The 18,575-nt window shown below is 37.7% G+C and overlaps 2 protein-coding genes across 4 annotated transcripts; both read left to right on the top strand.

Annotated features, from left to right (window-relative positions):
* The first annotated feature begins 2,235 nt into the window (after positions 1–2,235).
* gpr141 (G protein-coupled receptor 141) lies at positions 2,236–6,080 on the top strand. The gene is made up of 2 exons (XM_023950285.1): positions 2,236–2,990; positions 4,676–6,080. The coding sequence occupies exon 2, from the start codon at positions 4,708–4,710 to the stop codon at positions 5,638–5,640; it is 933 nt and encodes a 310-aa protein (XP_023806053.1). The 5' UTR covers positions 2,236–2,990; positions 4,676–4,707; the 3' UTR covers positions 5,641–6,080.
* Positions 6,081–6,619: 539 nt separating this feature from the next.
* LOC101162560 (hepatocyte nuclear factor 4-gamma) lies at positions 6,620–18,288 on the top strand. Of its 3 annotated transcripts, none has more exons than XM_023950283.1 (11): positions 6,620–6,864; positions 12,134–12,299; positions 12,552–12,646; positions 13,225–13,331; positions 13,438–13,587; positions 13,765–13,852; positions 14,220–14,372; positions 15,066–15,115; positions 15,298–15,484; positions 16,248–16,367; positions 16,513–18,288. In XM_023950283.1, the coding sequence occupies exons 1-11, from the start codon at positions 6,834–6,836 to the stop codon at positions 16,632–16,634; spliced, it is 1,269 nt and encodes a 422-aa protein (XP_023806051.1). In that variant the 5' UTR covers positions 6,620–6,833; the 3' UTR covers positions 16,635–18,288. The 3 variants fall into 3 exon arrangements, with proteins under 3 accessions (XP_023806051.1, XP_023806050.1, XP_023806052.1); XM_023950282.1 differs by lacking the exon at positions 6,620–6,864 and adding an exon at positions 9,322–9,571; XM_023950284.1 differs by lacking the exon at positions 6,620–6,864 and adding an exon at positions 9,324–9,466.
* Positions 18,289–18,575: the final 287 nt, after the last annotated feature.

Below are 18,575 nucleotides of genomic sequence, written 5' to 3'. Positions count from 1 at the left end.
GGTGGATAAAGGTGGAAAGATTTCATGTAGTCCATGGACACCAGTGAAGATCACAAATCATTGAAGAACAAAGGTTCAGCGCACCGTCTTGTGGGTCTAGATGACCCAACTACCAATGTTAAAGTGCCTAGGATAGCACAAGGGTTGATGCTCTTTGGTCAGAACCTAAAGACAATCCTTCAGTTTATAAGACCTGAACTGTAAATGGGGAAGGCCAAAATGTCATTGTCCTTGTGGGATTGGTTGCACATTCAACAGCCTATTGTTTCTCACACTTTTAACCGTACATTAAAACACATGTCCGTTTCTCTAAATTGCATGCATTCACGAGCTAAAAAAATGAATGTAGCTAGAAAAACAAGGAGAAAAAAAATCATTTTTGTGAAACTATAACATGCATGTCCACATTTGACCCTGGGGGAGTAACAAGCTGCAGTTACAGGTGCACTGGGAGACCATTTTGATGGTTTAATCCCCAAATCCAACCACTTATGATGGGTGTCAAAAAGACTGTAGAATTGAACCCATGACTCCAGAACAGACACTTTCCCACTTGGTCACTGAGCTACTTTTTCAGATGTCAAACAGTAAGGACAGCTGTCAAAATGAAGACAAAGTCTTTGCAGAGGTCAAATGACTTTTTATATAAATATAATACAATATAATATAATAATATGGAAGTCTTCGTCTTTGGTCCACAGAAACAAAGAGAAAGTATCAGCAGTTACCTTCACTCTCTGTCTCTAAAACTCTGACCTGAACATTAACAGCCATTTCAAGTCAGTCAGTAACATCAGCAGCATTTTACCATCTAAAAAACCTGTCTTCCTGTAGCTCAAAGAATAATCTTTAAAGCAGCTCTGCCTGTTTACAAGTCTCTCCATGACTTTGCACCAAAGTACATCTCTGACATGTTAGCACCATATGAACCATCTTGGACTCTGAAGACCTCAGGGACCGGCCTCCCGTGGGTGCCCAGAGTCAGGACTAAACAAGGGGAATCAGTGTTTCAATCTTATGCAGCTAAAAGCTGCAACAGTCTCCCTGAGGTTGTGAGACAGGTCTCTACTGTGTTATTGTTCAAATCTAAACTAAAAACATTCCTGTTTAGCTGTGTATATAACTGAATGGTACTGGCACATCTTTTCATTTTCGTTGTAGTATCTCCGCGGGTGGTTTCTCCTCCAAGCTCGGGTCCTCTACCAGAGGCCTGGGAGCTTGAGGGTCCTGCGCAGTATCTTAGCTATTCCTAGCACTGCACTTTTCTGGACTGACAGGTCTGAGGTCTTTCCAGGGATTCGCTGTAGCCACTCCTCCAGCTTGGGGGTTACTGCCCCGAGTGCTCCCATTACCACAGGCACCACTGTCACCTTCACTTTCCAGGCTTTCTCCAGTTCTTCTCTGAGTCCCTGGTATTTCTCCAGTTTCTCAAGTTCTTTCTTTCTGATGTTTCCTTCACTTGGTACTGCCACATCCACCACAACAGCTTTCCTCTGTTCCATTACCTTCCTTTCAGTCTGGATCTGGAAGTCCCACAGGATCTTTGCTCTCTCATTCTCTACAACTTTTGGAGATGTTTCCCATTTTATACTTTGGGGTTTCCAGTTCATATTCTTCCCACATGTTTATGTATATTATTCCACCAACTTGGTTGTGGCGTTCCATGTAAGCTTTCCCTGCCAGCATCTTACAGCATCTTGCCAGCATCTTGTTTCGGGCGCCTCTTTGCACAGCCTACACCTTGGGTCTTGTCTGGTGTGGTAGATCTGAGCCTCTATCACTCTGGTGCTCAGGGCTTGTTCCTGAGCTGCCAGGATGAGCGCTTCAGTGCTGTCCTGTAGGCCAGCCCTTACTAGCCATTGGTATGTATTTATATATGGAGACATGAGCTGCTTACCTGTTACTCTGTTGCTTGTCATACAAATTAGTTAGAGCTGGTCAAGCTTTACAAAATAAGAAACACATAACAGGAAGAAAATGAGTACTTTTAATTCTTCCTTCTTTTCCACACCTATCCTTATTTCAATTGATATGCACTTTATTTAGCATTGTATGTTCCAATAAAACTCATATAATTGTCTATAAAGGGCAGAGGTGAACATTCAAAAGTTGAAGTCAACTTAGATAACAAAGCTTCACTGAGGTAGAAGTAAAAAAAGTCATCCAAATAATTTCTTCAGAGCAAAAAAGTAAAAATTAATAAATAAATAAAAAACAAATTATGAAATGTATTTTGCATCGTACAAATGGTAACTTAAATGTACTGAACCCTTATCTGATAAGATGCACAAATGTTTGTCTTAAACGCAAATTTTCACACACAAAAAGATGCACTCGTGATGTTTTTGGCTTGTGGCTCTTAGATTTATTTTCATCCTAGTCAGTTAGCACCACCACATCCTGATTTACTTCTTTTTGCTTAATGTTGGTCCATTGCAAAGTTTCCATTTTGATAGAAAAATATCAATTCACTTTTTTAAATCTAAAATGCTGATGGTTTTTCCGTGTTGTTTTAAATTTTGTAAAGAAAATCTCATAAACGTTTTTCCAAAACAGTTTACTGGGCTTCAGTGATAATTCCATAGAAAATACAGAAATTATGCATTTTAAGATTGTGAGCCGAGCTGATGTTTCACCTTTTATGCATGAAAACTGGCTCGCCATTTGATCTTGCACATTGCAAAATAAGAAGAAAAAAAATCGAGAAGGCAAAACGAGAAGGAAGTGGCCCTGAGTGGTTTTACTGAGCAATCACCTCCTGTGTTTGTCAGAGCAGAAGGGCAGTATATGCAAAGGCTGTGGCTTTGTACGCTGTGCATTTGTCTATCTTCTAACTAGATGTATATAAATAGCAAAATTTTATTCTCGTAGCCATTCCTAACAGAAACCCACCCAATAATGTGGTTGTCTTGAAGAGATGTAATACAGAAGGGAGGCAGTTTTAAAGTCAACATTTTGAAGCAATCGATAGACTTTTGTTCAACAGAACGGTGAGTGCTGTTTAACTATTTACTTTTTTATTTGTGCTTCTTACTTTTCCATAATGAACATTCAATGTAGTGTCTTGATGATTGCAACATTTTTAATACCGTGCATATGCATGTAGCAACTGTAAATAATACATTTCTTGTTAGTTAGTGTTGCTACAGTAAGGTTGTGGTTTATTGATTTTACATTTTTCCTTGTGAATCAAACGTATCATCTTCTAGTCCACCTTGATCAGAATCATGAATTCAAATAATTTTCTATAATATATATATATATATATATATATATATATACACACACACACACACACACATATTTATAGATATATACATATATATATATATACACACACACACACATATTTATAGATATATACATATATATATACATATATATATATATACATATATATATATATGTATATATATACACACAACTTTCAAATTTTTAAAATACCAAGGCCCTGTGATAGACTGGCAACCTGTTTAAAGTTTACTTAGGGGAAGTTACTTTCTTAACTTCCCCTCACCTTAACTTCCCTTCACCTCAAACGTTGATAGAATAGGCTCCAGCAACCCAGTAACCCTGAAAGGGATTAAGCAGTTGTGGGAAAACGGATTGGTGGACCACGGGAATCAATACAAAGTTTTCATTCATAATCTTCTTCCATTTTGTCCGTTTCGGCGTCACGGGGCTGCCAGAGCCTATTCCGGCCACTTGTGGGCGAAGACAGGTGATGTCCTGGACGTCTGTCACAGGGCCACACATCACACATCCATTCACTCTCACACTCACTCCAATTGACAATTTAGAGTTGCCAATTGATTTTGGTCAAAACAAAATGTTGAATATTTTGGGTAGAAAACAGTGACCAGAACTTCTGAGGAGCACAACATTTAAACCTGATGATCTGTTAACAGTATCATTCTGTTGAGTAAAATATAAATCCTATCTTGGTCACTACTAACCCAAAACCTAGGTCTGAAGTTTAAAAGTTCATTAAAACTTTCAAGACTGCTCTTTCTATGATACGCTGTTGGGCATTTTACTTAAAAAAGTACAAACAAATTGCTTCTGCATAATTACTTAAACAAATCAAATGAATTTTTAAAAATTTGATTATATCTGAAAAAAGGCAGAACATAGTTATATCTACATTTTCTTTGTTGCCTTTTCAACTTGGCTAGTATAAGTTGTTTTTATTATGTGATAGTAGCATGTATGCTGAAACTTGGACATTTCATAACAAAGCACTTATTGGTCACGATTCCAACTTATTTCTCTGAAAACGGTAAGGTCAGATTTTATACTTTAAAATTAAAAAAAAAAAAGTTATAAAGTAAAAAAATATTCTAATTCTATCACCGAAGTAGCTGAAATTTTCACCATAAACACTGACTTTCTACAACTCCGTCTTTGGTCATTTAACATTTTTCTATTTTCACTTTGAAAAAAATAAAAAGCAATGCAAGAAGGGCAAAAAAATAAACGTTTCTGGCATTTACTTTTCCTCAGACTAACAGTTAGCCAGTAAAAACAAAAGAACAAACACGGTGGGGGGGGGGGGGGGGGGGGGGGGGCTCATCTAGGTGATGTAAAAATGTCACATTTTTATGCATTGTATTATACAATATCAATGTATTGACTTGTCAATTGACATTTTTTCTTCACCTCCTGTCTCTATCAGGGTGCTGTCCATCTTCTCGTCTATATTTTAAAATGTCTCACAACAAGTCCACCACAGAATCCCTGGATGCTTCATCAACAGCATTGATGACCTTGAACTCCATGCAACCACAAAGGTCAACAGACTACCACACAGCCCTGGTAGCCATCTATTCAGTGGTTCTGCTCTCTGGTACTGTTAGCCTGAGCCTGATGATGCACGCCATGAAGGACAGCCCTCTTTCCACCACATCCGTCGCTGTCCTCAACCTGATCTTTGCTCACTTCATATTTCTTTGCACTGTGCCCTTCCGAATTTACTATTACGCAGTTGAAACATGGTACTTGAGCTCTCATTGGTGTCGAATGGTCAGTGCCATGATCCACATGCACATGTACATGTCTTTTGCTCTCTATGTGATTATCCTCCTCTCCCGCCTTTTGACATTCTACAACAGAGATACGCAAGTGTCTTCCTTCAAGAGGATCCACGCAGTCATCGCGAGTGTTGTGGTGTGGATCATTGTTCTCGTTTCAGTCCCGTGTGGCATCCTTTATTCCTACGGCAAAGGCGGAACAGACAGTAATGGGAGCATGCTATCGAATCAAAACACCTCATGCTTCAAATTTGGAAAATACATGGAAAACTTTAAGGAAGTCAACTACACTGTAAGCGCGTTGATCATTGTAGTGGCCCTGTTACTGACGATGCTCCAAGCCAACATCTTGCGTGTTTTGTACAGGAAGTACCAGAAAAAAAGCAGCTCCCAGCAGGATTTTGGAGCTCAGCTGAAAAGCTTCTTTTTCGCCTTGATCATGGTGATTTGTTTTGTTCCATACCACATTTTTCGGATGTATTACTTGGAGCATATTGACATGGAGGACATCAATGAGGTGCTTTTAAGTCTGACCACTTTTAACTGTTTGGACATGCTCACCTTCTTAGGAAGGAAAACGTGCTATCTGTTCTCCCCAAGAAGAGTTTGAGGGCAATAACTTTTTAAAAACAGTTCTTTGAACCCATTTCTGTCTATAGATTCACATTTAGTCCTTGGCTGTTGTAGACTTTTTTTTCTTTCATCTTATTCAGTTTTAAAATGGCTACATACTTAAAAAAAAAGGGTTAAATCGAAAGAAAAACATAAAGGAAGTGAAGTATGTTTCTATGCAACTGAATGGTGCCAGAAAGTGGTTAAAGTGAGAGGGGAAATGAAAAACTGTTGGCGGAGATGCAGTGTAACACGAGACGATGACTTCCTGAAGAACATACATTTTTTAAATGTATGCTGGAAAACCGCAGATGTCTCACACTAATTATATAATTTGCCCATATTTTACCCTGTTCAAATTTCCATTGTTTCACTTGTAGCAGTTGTTCTTTTCAGTGTGATTTATGATTTAAAGTAAAGTGGACTATTGTCATGTCTTTATTAATGTCATTTTATTTCATCTAAAAAATTGTTTAAAAAAAGTTGTTGCAAGTTTTCCTTAAATTAATAATGTTTTATTATAACAGTATTTTTGTAGAAGAGATCAAGAACATTAAGTTTTGATGTGAACAAAAGTGAATCTATACTGCTCTCTGCTGGCCTGTGTTTGTACTGCACATTTTTTCAGAAGATGTCATTTGTCTGAGTATAAGAAAATCTGTTGTTTTTCATTTCTTTAACTTTAAAAGACTTATTAAAAGAAGTAAAGACATATTTATATTATAGTGGAGATACAATATTTTTAAGAGAGAGAAAAACACATTTTTACAGAGAATAACATTTCCTTATTGAACATGGTTTTACCCCTAAATATTTTGTGAAACACGGCCACAAACGTCTTGAATGAAGTAGCTTTAAAGGTGTCATGGAAGCTTTGTCCAACATTCACATACACATAAACTCGTACTCTCACAGGGTGATCTTTCCCTTTTGGTTTTTATGGAGCCGGGTTACTGTTTAACATCCCCACCCTAGTTTGAGTTTGTTTAGTAAATCGATCTAATGACGGGGCTATGTTGGCGCCATCCAATGTGTTGCTTCATGAATTATAAGCCGCTCCACTTTCCAACCTACCCTTTTATTGTTGTAGAGCACCTTTACCAATTTTCTTTCAACGCTCTTTTCTTTGTCCGGTTTAATGGCACTCTGAAAGGCTAACCATTGTCGGAGTTTAGTGGCACACCTGAGTAAATGCACATACAACGCAGGAAAAGAAACCCAGGTAAGTCCAGCTTTTCTTTCAGTATGAAACAGTGATTGTAATACACAGATGTTCAGATATGTGGAGGGTTTCATCGAACACTTACTGTGTCTTCACCAGTTTTCATGGAGGGTTTTCTTGAATGCCTTCCTTTCTTTGGAACTAGTTGTAGGAGTTTTCTGAACATTTGTACCCCCGGTTTGCGCTTTGCAGGGCAACCTGTAACACAAACATGACAAAACAGATAAGAAAGACACACTTTGTCATGAAAGTTGTGTTATAAAGATCTTGCGATAATGGATTTCACCACCACCGAGGCAGAAACAGGAGCAATAGTGCTCTCCCCCGGTGTACCACCTCTCGTCTTCACTACCGATAAAGAATTGTTGTGACTTGACATACAGAAAAACCATAAATTCATTTTCAGCTATCACCTTCATCCAGTGAGCAATAAGGATTTAATGTCAGTGAGAAGATTCCAGCTTTTCAAATGTGTCACCTGCACTTCACTTTAACTAAATAAGATCACCAAGACAAACATGGAGTTGTTGATTGACTGTGTCTGCACTGTTGATACTGTGTAGCTTAAAATGTAAAAGTTATGTTGAAATTAAATCGTTTGAGAAACTCGTTTAACATTCATTCAGCCAGAATGTCCTACATTTGTTCTCAAAGATATTGTTCAGCAAAATCAGCGTAGGAGAAAATATGCATTCAATAGCATAGAGCTTTAGGCTGCTATTGCGTTGAACTGTGTACATTTTAAAGTTGCCTGGGTTTTAGAAAGTGGGGATTTACAAGAGTGACCCGGGTGGCTGATCATCCTCTGCAACTATTAAATCCTCCAGTTTAAATAGAGGCAGCAGTGTTATGGCCTGTTCACACAGAGATTGCCTCTTAACATGGGGGTTTTATTGCTGCACGAGGCTTTTGGTTGGTAGACAGAAGCAACGTTTCTCAGCTATGTCCTAGAAGAAGTCATAATATTGGCCTCTGTGAATGCACTAACCATTTTTTTCCTCTCAGCCTTGAAATACATACGTATATTACACTAGAGGTGTATTTTTGTGAGGGAACGGTATCGCTCCAAAATGTTTTGCAATCCTCAGTGTTGTGGAAATGTAACCTAAACATTAATAGAAGCTTTTATTGAGTTTGTTTCCTTTTCACCTGGAATCTATTTTGCATTTCTCCTACAATGACCTCTTGGAAATAACCTTGAGCACTTCAGTTTCTTCATAGTTTTTTTTTTTTTTAATTACAAGTCTCCTTCACCTCAAAATTGAACTGAAAGGCTGCAACAGCAAAAGACGTCTTAGGAGATAATTGTAAAAACAAATTCTTCTCCACTCTCGGCAAACTTGATGAGTCAGTAGGTCTGACCTTACTGCCTAGTTAAAATGTAATCGCTGTATCACTCATCTCACCCCACCTTTCTTGTCTAATGCTTCTGCCTTTCATTGCAGCTTTGATTATTAATTATTGTGTGTCACTGTGACCAAATGCAATTTCCTTTTTATGCACTTTTTTTTAGATAAATCATGTCTACTCTGACATTGTACTACTACCTTCGTGTCTGCTGAAATACAACTCTGCTTTTCTGGTTGGCATCAGTCATTAGTGATGCAGGACATCAGGACAACAATAATACCCCTACAGTGTTCTCTAACACAACGCCCCAAACTGATTGCCTCTAAGCTGCACACAGTGATGGAAAAAAGGGTACAAGTGTTTGCAATGGGAGCCCCATAGAGGAAGTTTGAAAGAAAGTCCTCAGAAAATTAGGTTAAAAGGAAAAAAGGGGGTTTCCCTTTTCTTGAGAATTACGTTTTTAAAGTTGTGTCTGTGGTTCTCATGAAATCCAAATATCTCACAAACTGATGATGACGACAGCTCCAAAATGATTAAACACATTGATATTTACTGTTTTTTAGACATGATCATCAAAACGTATTAAAATAGTTATGATGATGGGTTACAAACTTGGAGTAGGGGATAAACCCAATGTGTGTGTGTGTGTGTGTGTGTGTGTGTGTACCAGGTAAAGAAAGATAGCAGTGTTCTCTTTTCCACATTGTGTCTTTATAGACTATATCTGCTGAGGTAATGATACTATTACTCTTCTATTGATTAGATTAGGAAACCTGGAAAGGACCCCCCCCACACACACACACACAAACACACAAACACAAAGGAGACTCATTGACACCTTTATATAAACTGGAGTTTTAAGCGTGCACAAATGAAGCCGCTGATTCGGATCCACGCCTTCACTCCCAAATAACAATATCATAGATAAAACTGAGAATAAATGAAAAGGAAGAAAATTAATATCACCTTAAACATTATCTTTTCCTGACTGAGATAAGTGTGAGGCAGGAGGACAGATAAGTAAGATGCAATAAGGTGAAAAGTCTTACCTTTGACTCCACCCTTCTCCTTGTTGATGGCCCAATCAAGTCTGATTATAGGCATTTGTTTTCCAAGGATCTGCATCTTCTAATCTGTAGCTGTTAGATGGGACAGACAAGGAAAGGCTGAAACAAGTAAGAGTCATCTAACAAGAGAAGAGGAGGAAAGGCAAACTTGGTAGAATCAGGAATGAAGTATCCAGCTCTCCAAAGTAAGTCTCTGTTGGACATGGATGTTGCAAACTACTGTGAAGGCCTGGATCCATCTTACAGCACACTGGGCTTTGAGAACGCAGAAGTACTCTATGGAGGAGGGGGTGAGTGAGTTTTCATGCAGGCAGAGGTCCTGACTGAACATCAGATGTTAGCATAGGACTGCAAAAGTTATCTTCAGCATTCACATTACTAAAAAAAATGTCTGCAATGAATAAACATTGCCTATCGACACACAAACACACAGCAACACACAGAACTTTCATTCCATTCATGAAAAGTCAGAGAGTTTCATGTCTAAAATGTATTTCCTTCACTCGCATTTAGGAATTGAAGGTGCTTCTGTAGATGGATGCAGATCCTTAGTAGATGCAGGTCTGAAATGGATGATCACACTCAGAGCTGGATGAAGAAGTATGATGAATGAGGCACAGCTGGCAGATAGGGTCCAGTATTTGAGGCAAACCTTAAAATGGAAAAAAATCACACTAACATGTTTTCAGCAAAAACTTTAGTTTTCATTGACTGATTCCAGATGGACCATCCTGCTGATTCATCAGCTTTTTAAATTCTGCATCACTTAAAGGCATTTAAAGTCCATTTCATCCCATTTAACATCAAAAGTGTAAAAAAAATACAGGAGAAAAAAAATAAACATCCATTGCTATACTAAGATTTTTAAAAGAATACTCATTAAAATTATATTAAAGATAAGAGATTTCAGCTCAGAGCTACCTTTGATCAAGTTCTCACATCTTGTTTTGAGATCTATTGGTCTTATTAAAAGAGTTGGTAACGACTGAATGTTATTGAATAGTTTCCAAAGAACCAATCAACAGTATTCAACTCTTTCAGAAACTTACTCAAACTTGTAGAAAATCTTTTCACATTTGACCTTAGTTTAATCAGGAGGGGATCCCTGTTTAAAATGTGCAACTTCATCAAATTGACTAAATATATTATCTGAGAAAATTACATGTATGATTGCAGAAAAGCATGAGTATCCCTATGCCTTTACTTGTGGATTAACAAGACGTTTGTGTGACAAGAACGTTTTCCTTCATCTGACTGAAGAAAGCCTGATGTAATGTGGAAATCAATGACTTGGGTTGATTAACTCACAATCAAATCCTAGGCCTCAAAGAACTTAGAAATAAGTTTAAAAAAAGTAATTGTGCTGTGTTTTAAATGAAAAAACATCACTCTAAATGTTAAATAGAGCAATAAAAAAGCCTGCTATCTGTGCCTTATAGCTGGAATTAGTTAGAATATCCTCAGAGTTTTTGTCAAAGAAAATGAAGAAACCATTTAACTTTCCAAAGAAAAATTTTGTTATATAATTTTTGTCTAAAAGCTTGATCCTAAAGATGATTATTTGAATTAAATTCGCTGTGTAAAAAGTGTAGTACTTAAAAGAAATCAGCTTAAAGTTTGTGGTGCTTCTCCGACTTTGGTGGAAAACAAGAGGATGAGGCTAAAGAAGGGAAGAAAGCAAACACTTTAGCTTTCTAATCCAATACGGACCTGATAAAAGGTGAAAAAAATCTTACCCCCTGGTAGGTACTAACAAAAAATGTCCTTTCGTTGAGTGAAAAAAACTAAAACTTCATGTTTAATGACAGAATTTATTTCTAAATCCACATGTGCATTCTGTCCAGGGTCTGAGGAGGGGAAAGGTTGGTCACTTTGACAAGCAGGTTACTTCGTAAACAGGAAACCAAGCCGATTAAAGGGCACCACAGAAACATTTATTCATCTTCTGAACCTGTTTTGTCCCTTTCGGGGTCGTTGGGCTGCTGGGGCCAATCCCGGTCACTCAGGGGACATCCTGGATAGGTTGGCAGTCTGTAATGGGGCCACAAATCACACACCCATTGCACACTCACATTCGCAGCTACGGAAAATTTAGAGTAACCAATGTAGCATGTTTTTGGACGGTGGGGGAAAGCCGAGGTCCTTGGGGAAGGCCCACATATGCTTGGGGAGAAGATACCAACTGGCACTTGAACCGGGGGCCTTCTTGCTGTGACCACTGTCACCACTGCGCCACAGTGCAGCCCTTTCATTTAATAAATCCAAAAACCTCGACATTTTTAAAACTGAATGTCTGTCAAGGAGTTTTAAGGGCAGATTTTTGTCAACACGGAGAAGCTGTGTGTGATAAACGTGGCTTGCTGGGGAGCATGCGCTCTCTTCACTGATACAATGATGTCAGGTTGTCACTGAGCAGAGTTAGCCAAACATTAACCAATTTCTCCCTGGTACAGCCTGGTGGGGCACTGAGAAAGAGACGTGTTGTCCTGTAAAGATGTAAACGCAGATCATTCGTTTTAAGCTGTATATTTGCAATACAACCATGCTTTTTTTGTTCTTCAACAAAAACTCTAGGGACAGTCCTGCTTCTGTTGGTGTTAGTAGGGATCACAGAGTTTAAAAATAAATGATAGTGAATTGTGGTTTTGTTGTCATACAAATAAATTGGCACATATTTAAAAAGTGCTATATTTGTAGCAACAGTTTTTGTTACTTGGATGATACTTTAACACATTTTTCATGAGATACTATGAGAGTCTCCCAATTGTTGTTTTGTTGACATTTTTTCAACCTAAGCTCTATGAGGACACCTCAAACACTTGTTTACCTGCATGACTGTGTGTGTGTTTCAGACGGTATGCCGACAGAGCCGAGCCATCCCGGTGCAGATGGGCTGAGCAGTAACTGTGCTATTTGTGGAGATAAAGCTACAGGAAAACACTATGGGGCCTCCAGCTGTGACGGCTGCAAAGGCTTCTTCAGGCGCTCTATACGCAAGAGCCATGTGTACACATGCAGGTACATAATTTACATACACTCAGGACACAAGTACACACACAGACTGGATTTTCCATGTGTATTTAATGCATGTAGAACATTTAATGTAAAAAAAAATCATTTTTTACCTGCTTTTGCTTTTTATTTAGTGTATTTTAAGTGTTATCTATTTTATATCTGCTATTTTTGATAACGCTATGGTAACAAGGTAATTTCCCCTTTGTGGGATCTATAAAGTCATATTCAATGTGATTGTATGTTTTGGCGTTCTAGATTCAGTAGACAGTGCATTGTGGATAAGGACAAAAGGAACCAGTGTCGCTTCTGCAGACTCAACAAATGCTTCAGAGCTGGCATGAAGAAAGAAGGTAAAGTAGAGAACAAGGATTGATGACAGATAGCGATTGGATCCTTTATTGTGTTGCTGGGAAGCTTATTTCTATTTCTGCCTTGGAGACAAACAGTCGGCTTTAAGTGGTGGCACTGCAGGAAAAAAACTGCTGTCACGTAATCTCAAAGCTTCGAAGATAGTTGAAATTGGCTGAGCAATAAAACAAATGATTGCTTAGTGTGTATGTGTATTTATGAGGGGTACAACCTTGACAGGGAGTTTTATGAGACCTCATCGTGAGCTGTTCAAACATGTTGTTTTGGATTGTGACAGGTTAACGTTTGACTCTTTTCTGCTGATGCCAGTCTGTGTGGCTATTTCCCCAAATAATACCTATTCAGGTGTTCTTTGTTATCACCTGCATTCACGATTCCAATCCTAACCCCCACCACACTATCACAAATAAAAATGTCGCAACACATATGGTATCTTTTTGAAGAACTTCTTAAAATAGCAGACTGATTATGACTACATTAATAGGACAATAACTTAACTTTTTGCTCCTCACACGTTCACAAAAAACTGTAAGCTTTTTTTTATTTTTATACATCTCAGCTGTACAGAATGAAAGAGATCGAATCAGCTCTCGAAGGAGTATTCCTGACTCCCAAGACCTTCCTCCTATCACTATTCTGGCACAGGCAGAGTCCTTATCCCAACAGGTAACAACCCCATTTACCTACATTGAAGTTCCAGAGACCTTTGTGTGGTGACGTGTGTGTGTTTGGTGTTACCACAGAACAGTTTTATTCCCGTTTTTCCCTTCAGATCACTACTCCAGTGGCACTAACAGACACATCGGAGCTGAAGTCAGCATCTGTAGCGGATGTGTGCGATTCTATGCGGCAGCAATTGTTGGTTTTGGTAGAATGGGCTAAATATATTCCTGCCTTTGGGGAGCTGCCACTGGATGACCAGGTAACACATAATAAGTCAAGTTCTGAATTATTATTGTGGTTAATTTCAATAAATAAATAAATTTGTTTGTTGAGGTTGCAAAAAAAAACAACTTTTTAAATTGATAAACAGTGTTTTAGTAGGTAAAAAAGTTTCACTGTTGCACCTTTTTGTTTCTTTATTTGTGTTTATGACCAGGTGAGCTTACTCAGAGCTCATGCAGGTGAACACCTCTTGCTTGGAGTCGCAAAAAGGTCAATGCGATTCAAGGACCTACTTCTTTTGGGTAAGAACTGACCATTAGAAAAGCATCTTATTTATTTTTGGTGTGGTCACATGGGTCTGCAGTGATGTGTGAAGTTTGGCAATGATTAACCACATCCTCATGTTACTTAATGACTTCAAAGGCGTCTTTAAAAAAAGATATATATCTTTCATAGCTTCATGTATCAAGATCATAGAGTGAATATAGTTTCAATTACAAAAACGCAAACATTCTCTTTGTTGTATTTCTCACCACAAGTATTTACTATAGCCTTGACTTGGAATGTGACCTCTCAAGGCTGCAACAATGCTCACAAGCACACTCCACCGCCCCACCCGTTACACACCCACATACTTTCATTTTATATCTGTGTCCACTATGTCTACAGGTAATGGCTGCATCATACACAGGAACAGCCCTGAGCCTGAGATTTGTCGGGTCGCCAACAGAGCCCTGGATGAGCTGGTCGTACCTTTCCAAGATATCCAAATAGATGACAATGAGTATGCAGCTCTCAAAGCAATTGTCTTCTTTGACCCAGGTAATAAGAAAGTATATTAAACCAGAAACAATCAAGCGGCTGAACATTAAAAAAAAAAGAGTGGCTATTACAAGCTTCTGAAAAAAAGTACTACTTAAATGTCAATCCTGAAGAGGTATCATCAGTGTGGAGCTGCTCATCTTGAAGTATCATTCTTGAGGTCTTTTTTTTTTTGTTCTGACGGAAAACACCCCCTCTTGAGTGCTCACAGCTTGTCCTTTCCAGTCATTTTCTACCCGCACCACACAACTTAATTTAGTCAGATAGGGTTAGCCTCTCAACAATCAACATGACAACCTGTCACACTGAAGACTTTCCGTTTGATTCGAATAGAATCCACCTTTCCAGACAGTTGAAAACGCAGCTGATTTTGTGTAACTAATAATTCGATGTGTCATGGAAAGAGTGATGGATGGCTGTGGGCTTTTATTTAGAGATGTGAGAGTAATTAAATAAAGCTATTAAAAAAAACAGATTACTGAAGTTTCAATGTGAAAAATTCATTGACATTTTGCTGTTAAGGTGATGCTAAACTAAATAGAGTCCTAGATGAAATGCTACACTGCAAATTAGTCTTTACTTTTCAGATTGACCATGATTGTATTTTCGTTAAATTTTTGTTTTTTTGTATTTGTCCTTGTTTATCATAATGCCCCCACCTTTGTCATGCTTTGTTTGCCTTTCAATCTGCAGATGCCAAGTCTTTGCGAAACCCCTCAAAGATTAAGGCCATGCGTTTGCAGGTAGGTTGACCTTTGCCATTTTTAACCAAATTAAGCAATATTAAAACATTTGCACCAAGTTATCACACCCGTCATTCTCCTTTTATGCAATTCGGCATATATTTTTACACATTTGTCCTGAAACTGAGCAAATATTACTCACAGTAACCAGGGCTTGGCCTTGTGCGGATGTGCTTTACCAGGTTCAGATGAGTCTAGAAGACTACATTAATGACCGTCAGTATGACTCCAGGGGTCGTTTTGGAGAGCTCCTACTTCTGCTGCCAACCCTGCAGAGCATTACCTGGCAGATGATTGAACAGCTCCAGTTCATTAAGCTCTGCGGCCTGGCCAAGATAGACAACCTCCTACATGAAATGCTGCTGGGAGGTGAGTTTTTCCATTCTTATAATTCTGTATGACATTCAGCAACTAAATTCTTCCAGTTAAACTGAAAAAATAAACTTCACAAGACTGCAAAAATGGTAAAAATCTACAATATCAGATACGTTTTTTAAATGTGTAGAAAGATTTCACAGCTTTAAATAATTCAGATTTATGTCTATATGTAATTCTAAACATATTTTTTTTGCTAGATGATATGTCGGTAAAGACAAACAAATATAAATGTGGGCAAACAATAAAACAAGAATGCATCAAATACAATTAAAGCGTTAGCTGCGGTGCAACAGAATAAAAATAAAGTCATCTCCATATATGTCCCTTTGTTTTACCATATAGGCTGTAAGAAAAGACGGCTATGACAGCTTGACTTGTATGACAGCTAGCAGAAAGTGCTGCATTTTTTTTAAAGAAATCTGTCCAAATGGAAAACGATACGCACAGCGACTGAACAGCAGCACCAACAAAACCATCTACTGTCGAAATACTGCTTAGGCATGTCTATATTTGGTCATGTGAAAACATAGGTGACAGACAAGTTAAAACACAGAAAATAGATGGAGATAGATGTTTATAAATGCTTGTTTATGATCATATATATATGACAGATTTGTTTTTAAGTCATATTTTGTCCCAACACCAAATACTGAGAGAAAAAATAGATTTGGACAACACTGAATTATGTCTCAGAAGACCCAAATATATGTGTGTATGCGTGTCTCAGGATTTGAAAACCCTGTTATGTCTCCAGGACTTGCATCAGAACAATCACACCTGCACCACCAGGGACACACCCAGCTGGCTCAGGATCCTGTGACTGGGCACACGCTAGTCATTAGCACCGTGCCCGTCCTTCACGCTCCACAAATAGGTAAAAATGTAAAAAAAACTGCAATAAAAAAAGTCTGCAAAAACCAAATAATTTCATCTCATGTCACATGTTGAAGCAAATGCATAATACAATTTAGTTTCACAAAGAAACACTTTGATATGTGATGCTTTTTTGCTTATTACAGCTTCCCCAGACACTCCCATCCCATCACCCCCACAGGTTCCTGCCTCAGAAATGTTCAAACCCTTTCCACAGCCTCTGTGTCCTCCAACCAGCCCGTCGCCGTCCACACAGACAGATCCCTGATCAACCACATTTGTTTTCTGTTTATTACACCAGTATGAAATGAATGAAGCACCCTATGATATGTGTGTTTACTTTAACTTTGCCTTGTATCTTTTGTAAAAATGTACAGCACTGATGCTGTTGCTGCAACAACAACCTGAGAACAATTATTGCAGCTATCTTTAACATTTGGAGGTCACCAGCACACATTTGTCAAGAAATAATTGAAAAATCAACAGGATATACTAAAAAGGTGTAAGCTTTACTATTACTGCAGATTTTATCATCATCAAGAATGATGTGCATGTCTTTGCACATGTTGTTTTCAATGAGGGCACTGCAATAGCTCTAGCACCCAATGGTCAGTTCAGTAACTACATTTGGTTAGATTGTAGAGTTGATTCCTGAGCTCCATCAAACAAGTGCATGCACACATGCCCCCCCCCCCCCCCCACACACACACACACACACACCCACACACAAACAAAAGGAGAAACATTCATATGAGTTTTTTCAATAAATATTTGGTCTTTCTCCAGCTATTAAACTCACTTGCCAGGAACAAATATAGTATGAATGTGCACTTAGTTCAAAGTTCTTTTGTTTTGTAAAACAGAAAGGCAATAGGCAAACAGAACGAATACCTGCAACAGTTTGCCCTGTTGGTCTGACATGACCTGACCATCAGCCAAATCTGGGGTCAAAGCTGCTTGGTTGGTGGAGTGGGGAGGAAAACCATGTGAAGATCTATAGGATTAGGCTGCCTGATTGGTGCTTTGTAAATTTACACCAATTTATAATAAACACAAATTATACAAGGGGTCGTCCTTAGCAATTTAGGGGGAAAAAAGTGTCTGGCATTTGAGCGCCTCCTTTTAAAGGAGAATGAGTTTATTTCATAACTATATAGAAAAGTTTTTCAAAGAAACTTGAAAACTCAGATTGAGATACCTCAGATGTTGAACAAAAAACATATTTAAGTCACCACCAAGTCTGAAGTTATAATTTTATTAATTTACTAATAATTTAACCTAAGTAGTCAGACTATCTTTCTCTGTTTTATCTGTTATTATAAAAGGTGATTCATTTGCATATAATGCATTCTTTGAATAGTTTCTGATATATCTGCTCTTTGTGTATGCAGGAAAAATACAAATTTCAGTCATTTGTGTAAAAAAAGGGGATTTAAGTTTTTTTTAAAGGAACAGAATGTGTGTGCTTTTTTAAATTTATGGTTAGTCTATAATAAGTCAATGTTATGGCATTGATGTGTGGACATTTCTTTCTTAAAAATGTCTATGTTTCAACAGTTTATCAAGTAATAAAATTTGAAAATATGTCAAATCAAACAAAAGGATGTGGAATCATAGATTCCACAGGAAAACCTGGCAACCTGTAAGTAAAAAAATTAAACCTTAAATCAACATGTTCAACTGAATATAATACTAATTTGCTCAAAAGTAATTTTGGGGTTTGAATTTTTTTTTAACTTTAAATAATCCTAATATAAAGCAGGTATGAAAACTTATTGTAAAAAAAAGTCTTGAACTTATTTAACTTTTGAAGTGTAAATTGCATAAATATCAGTGATTCTGTTGTCAACCTTCTGTAATAACTTACTTTAATCAAGTACATTTTATGGTTCAATAAACAATGTGTGCATTGCTTTAAGTCATACATTGATTTCATTTTTGTTGTATAACTTTATGTTAGTTTTTACTTTTCTGAGGTCAAGAAAACATTAAATAATATATAATATTTTGTGTGTATGTATTCATTCCTCCTGTTGTTTTGATAACAAAGAAAAAGAAAACAAATTTTAAGATGATATTCTATCCCATTTATTTGTTAAAAAGGTTCTACAGCAAACAATCAAGTTAAAACGGATAATGGGGAACCTGCAGAAATGCAGTCCAAAATGTTTTTTCTATGATGGTGTGTGTGGTTTGTCCATTACTCCTT

This window comes from Oryzias latipes, chromosome 20 (assembly GCF_002234675.1).
Source record: "Oryzias latipes chromosome 20, ASM223467v1".
Lineage (NCBI taxonomy): Eukaryota > Metazoa > Chordata > Actinopteri > Beloniformes > Adrianichthyidae > Oryzias > Oryzias latipes.
This window is presented reverse-complemented; position numbering and strand designations above follow the sequence as displayed.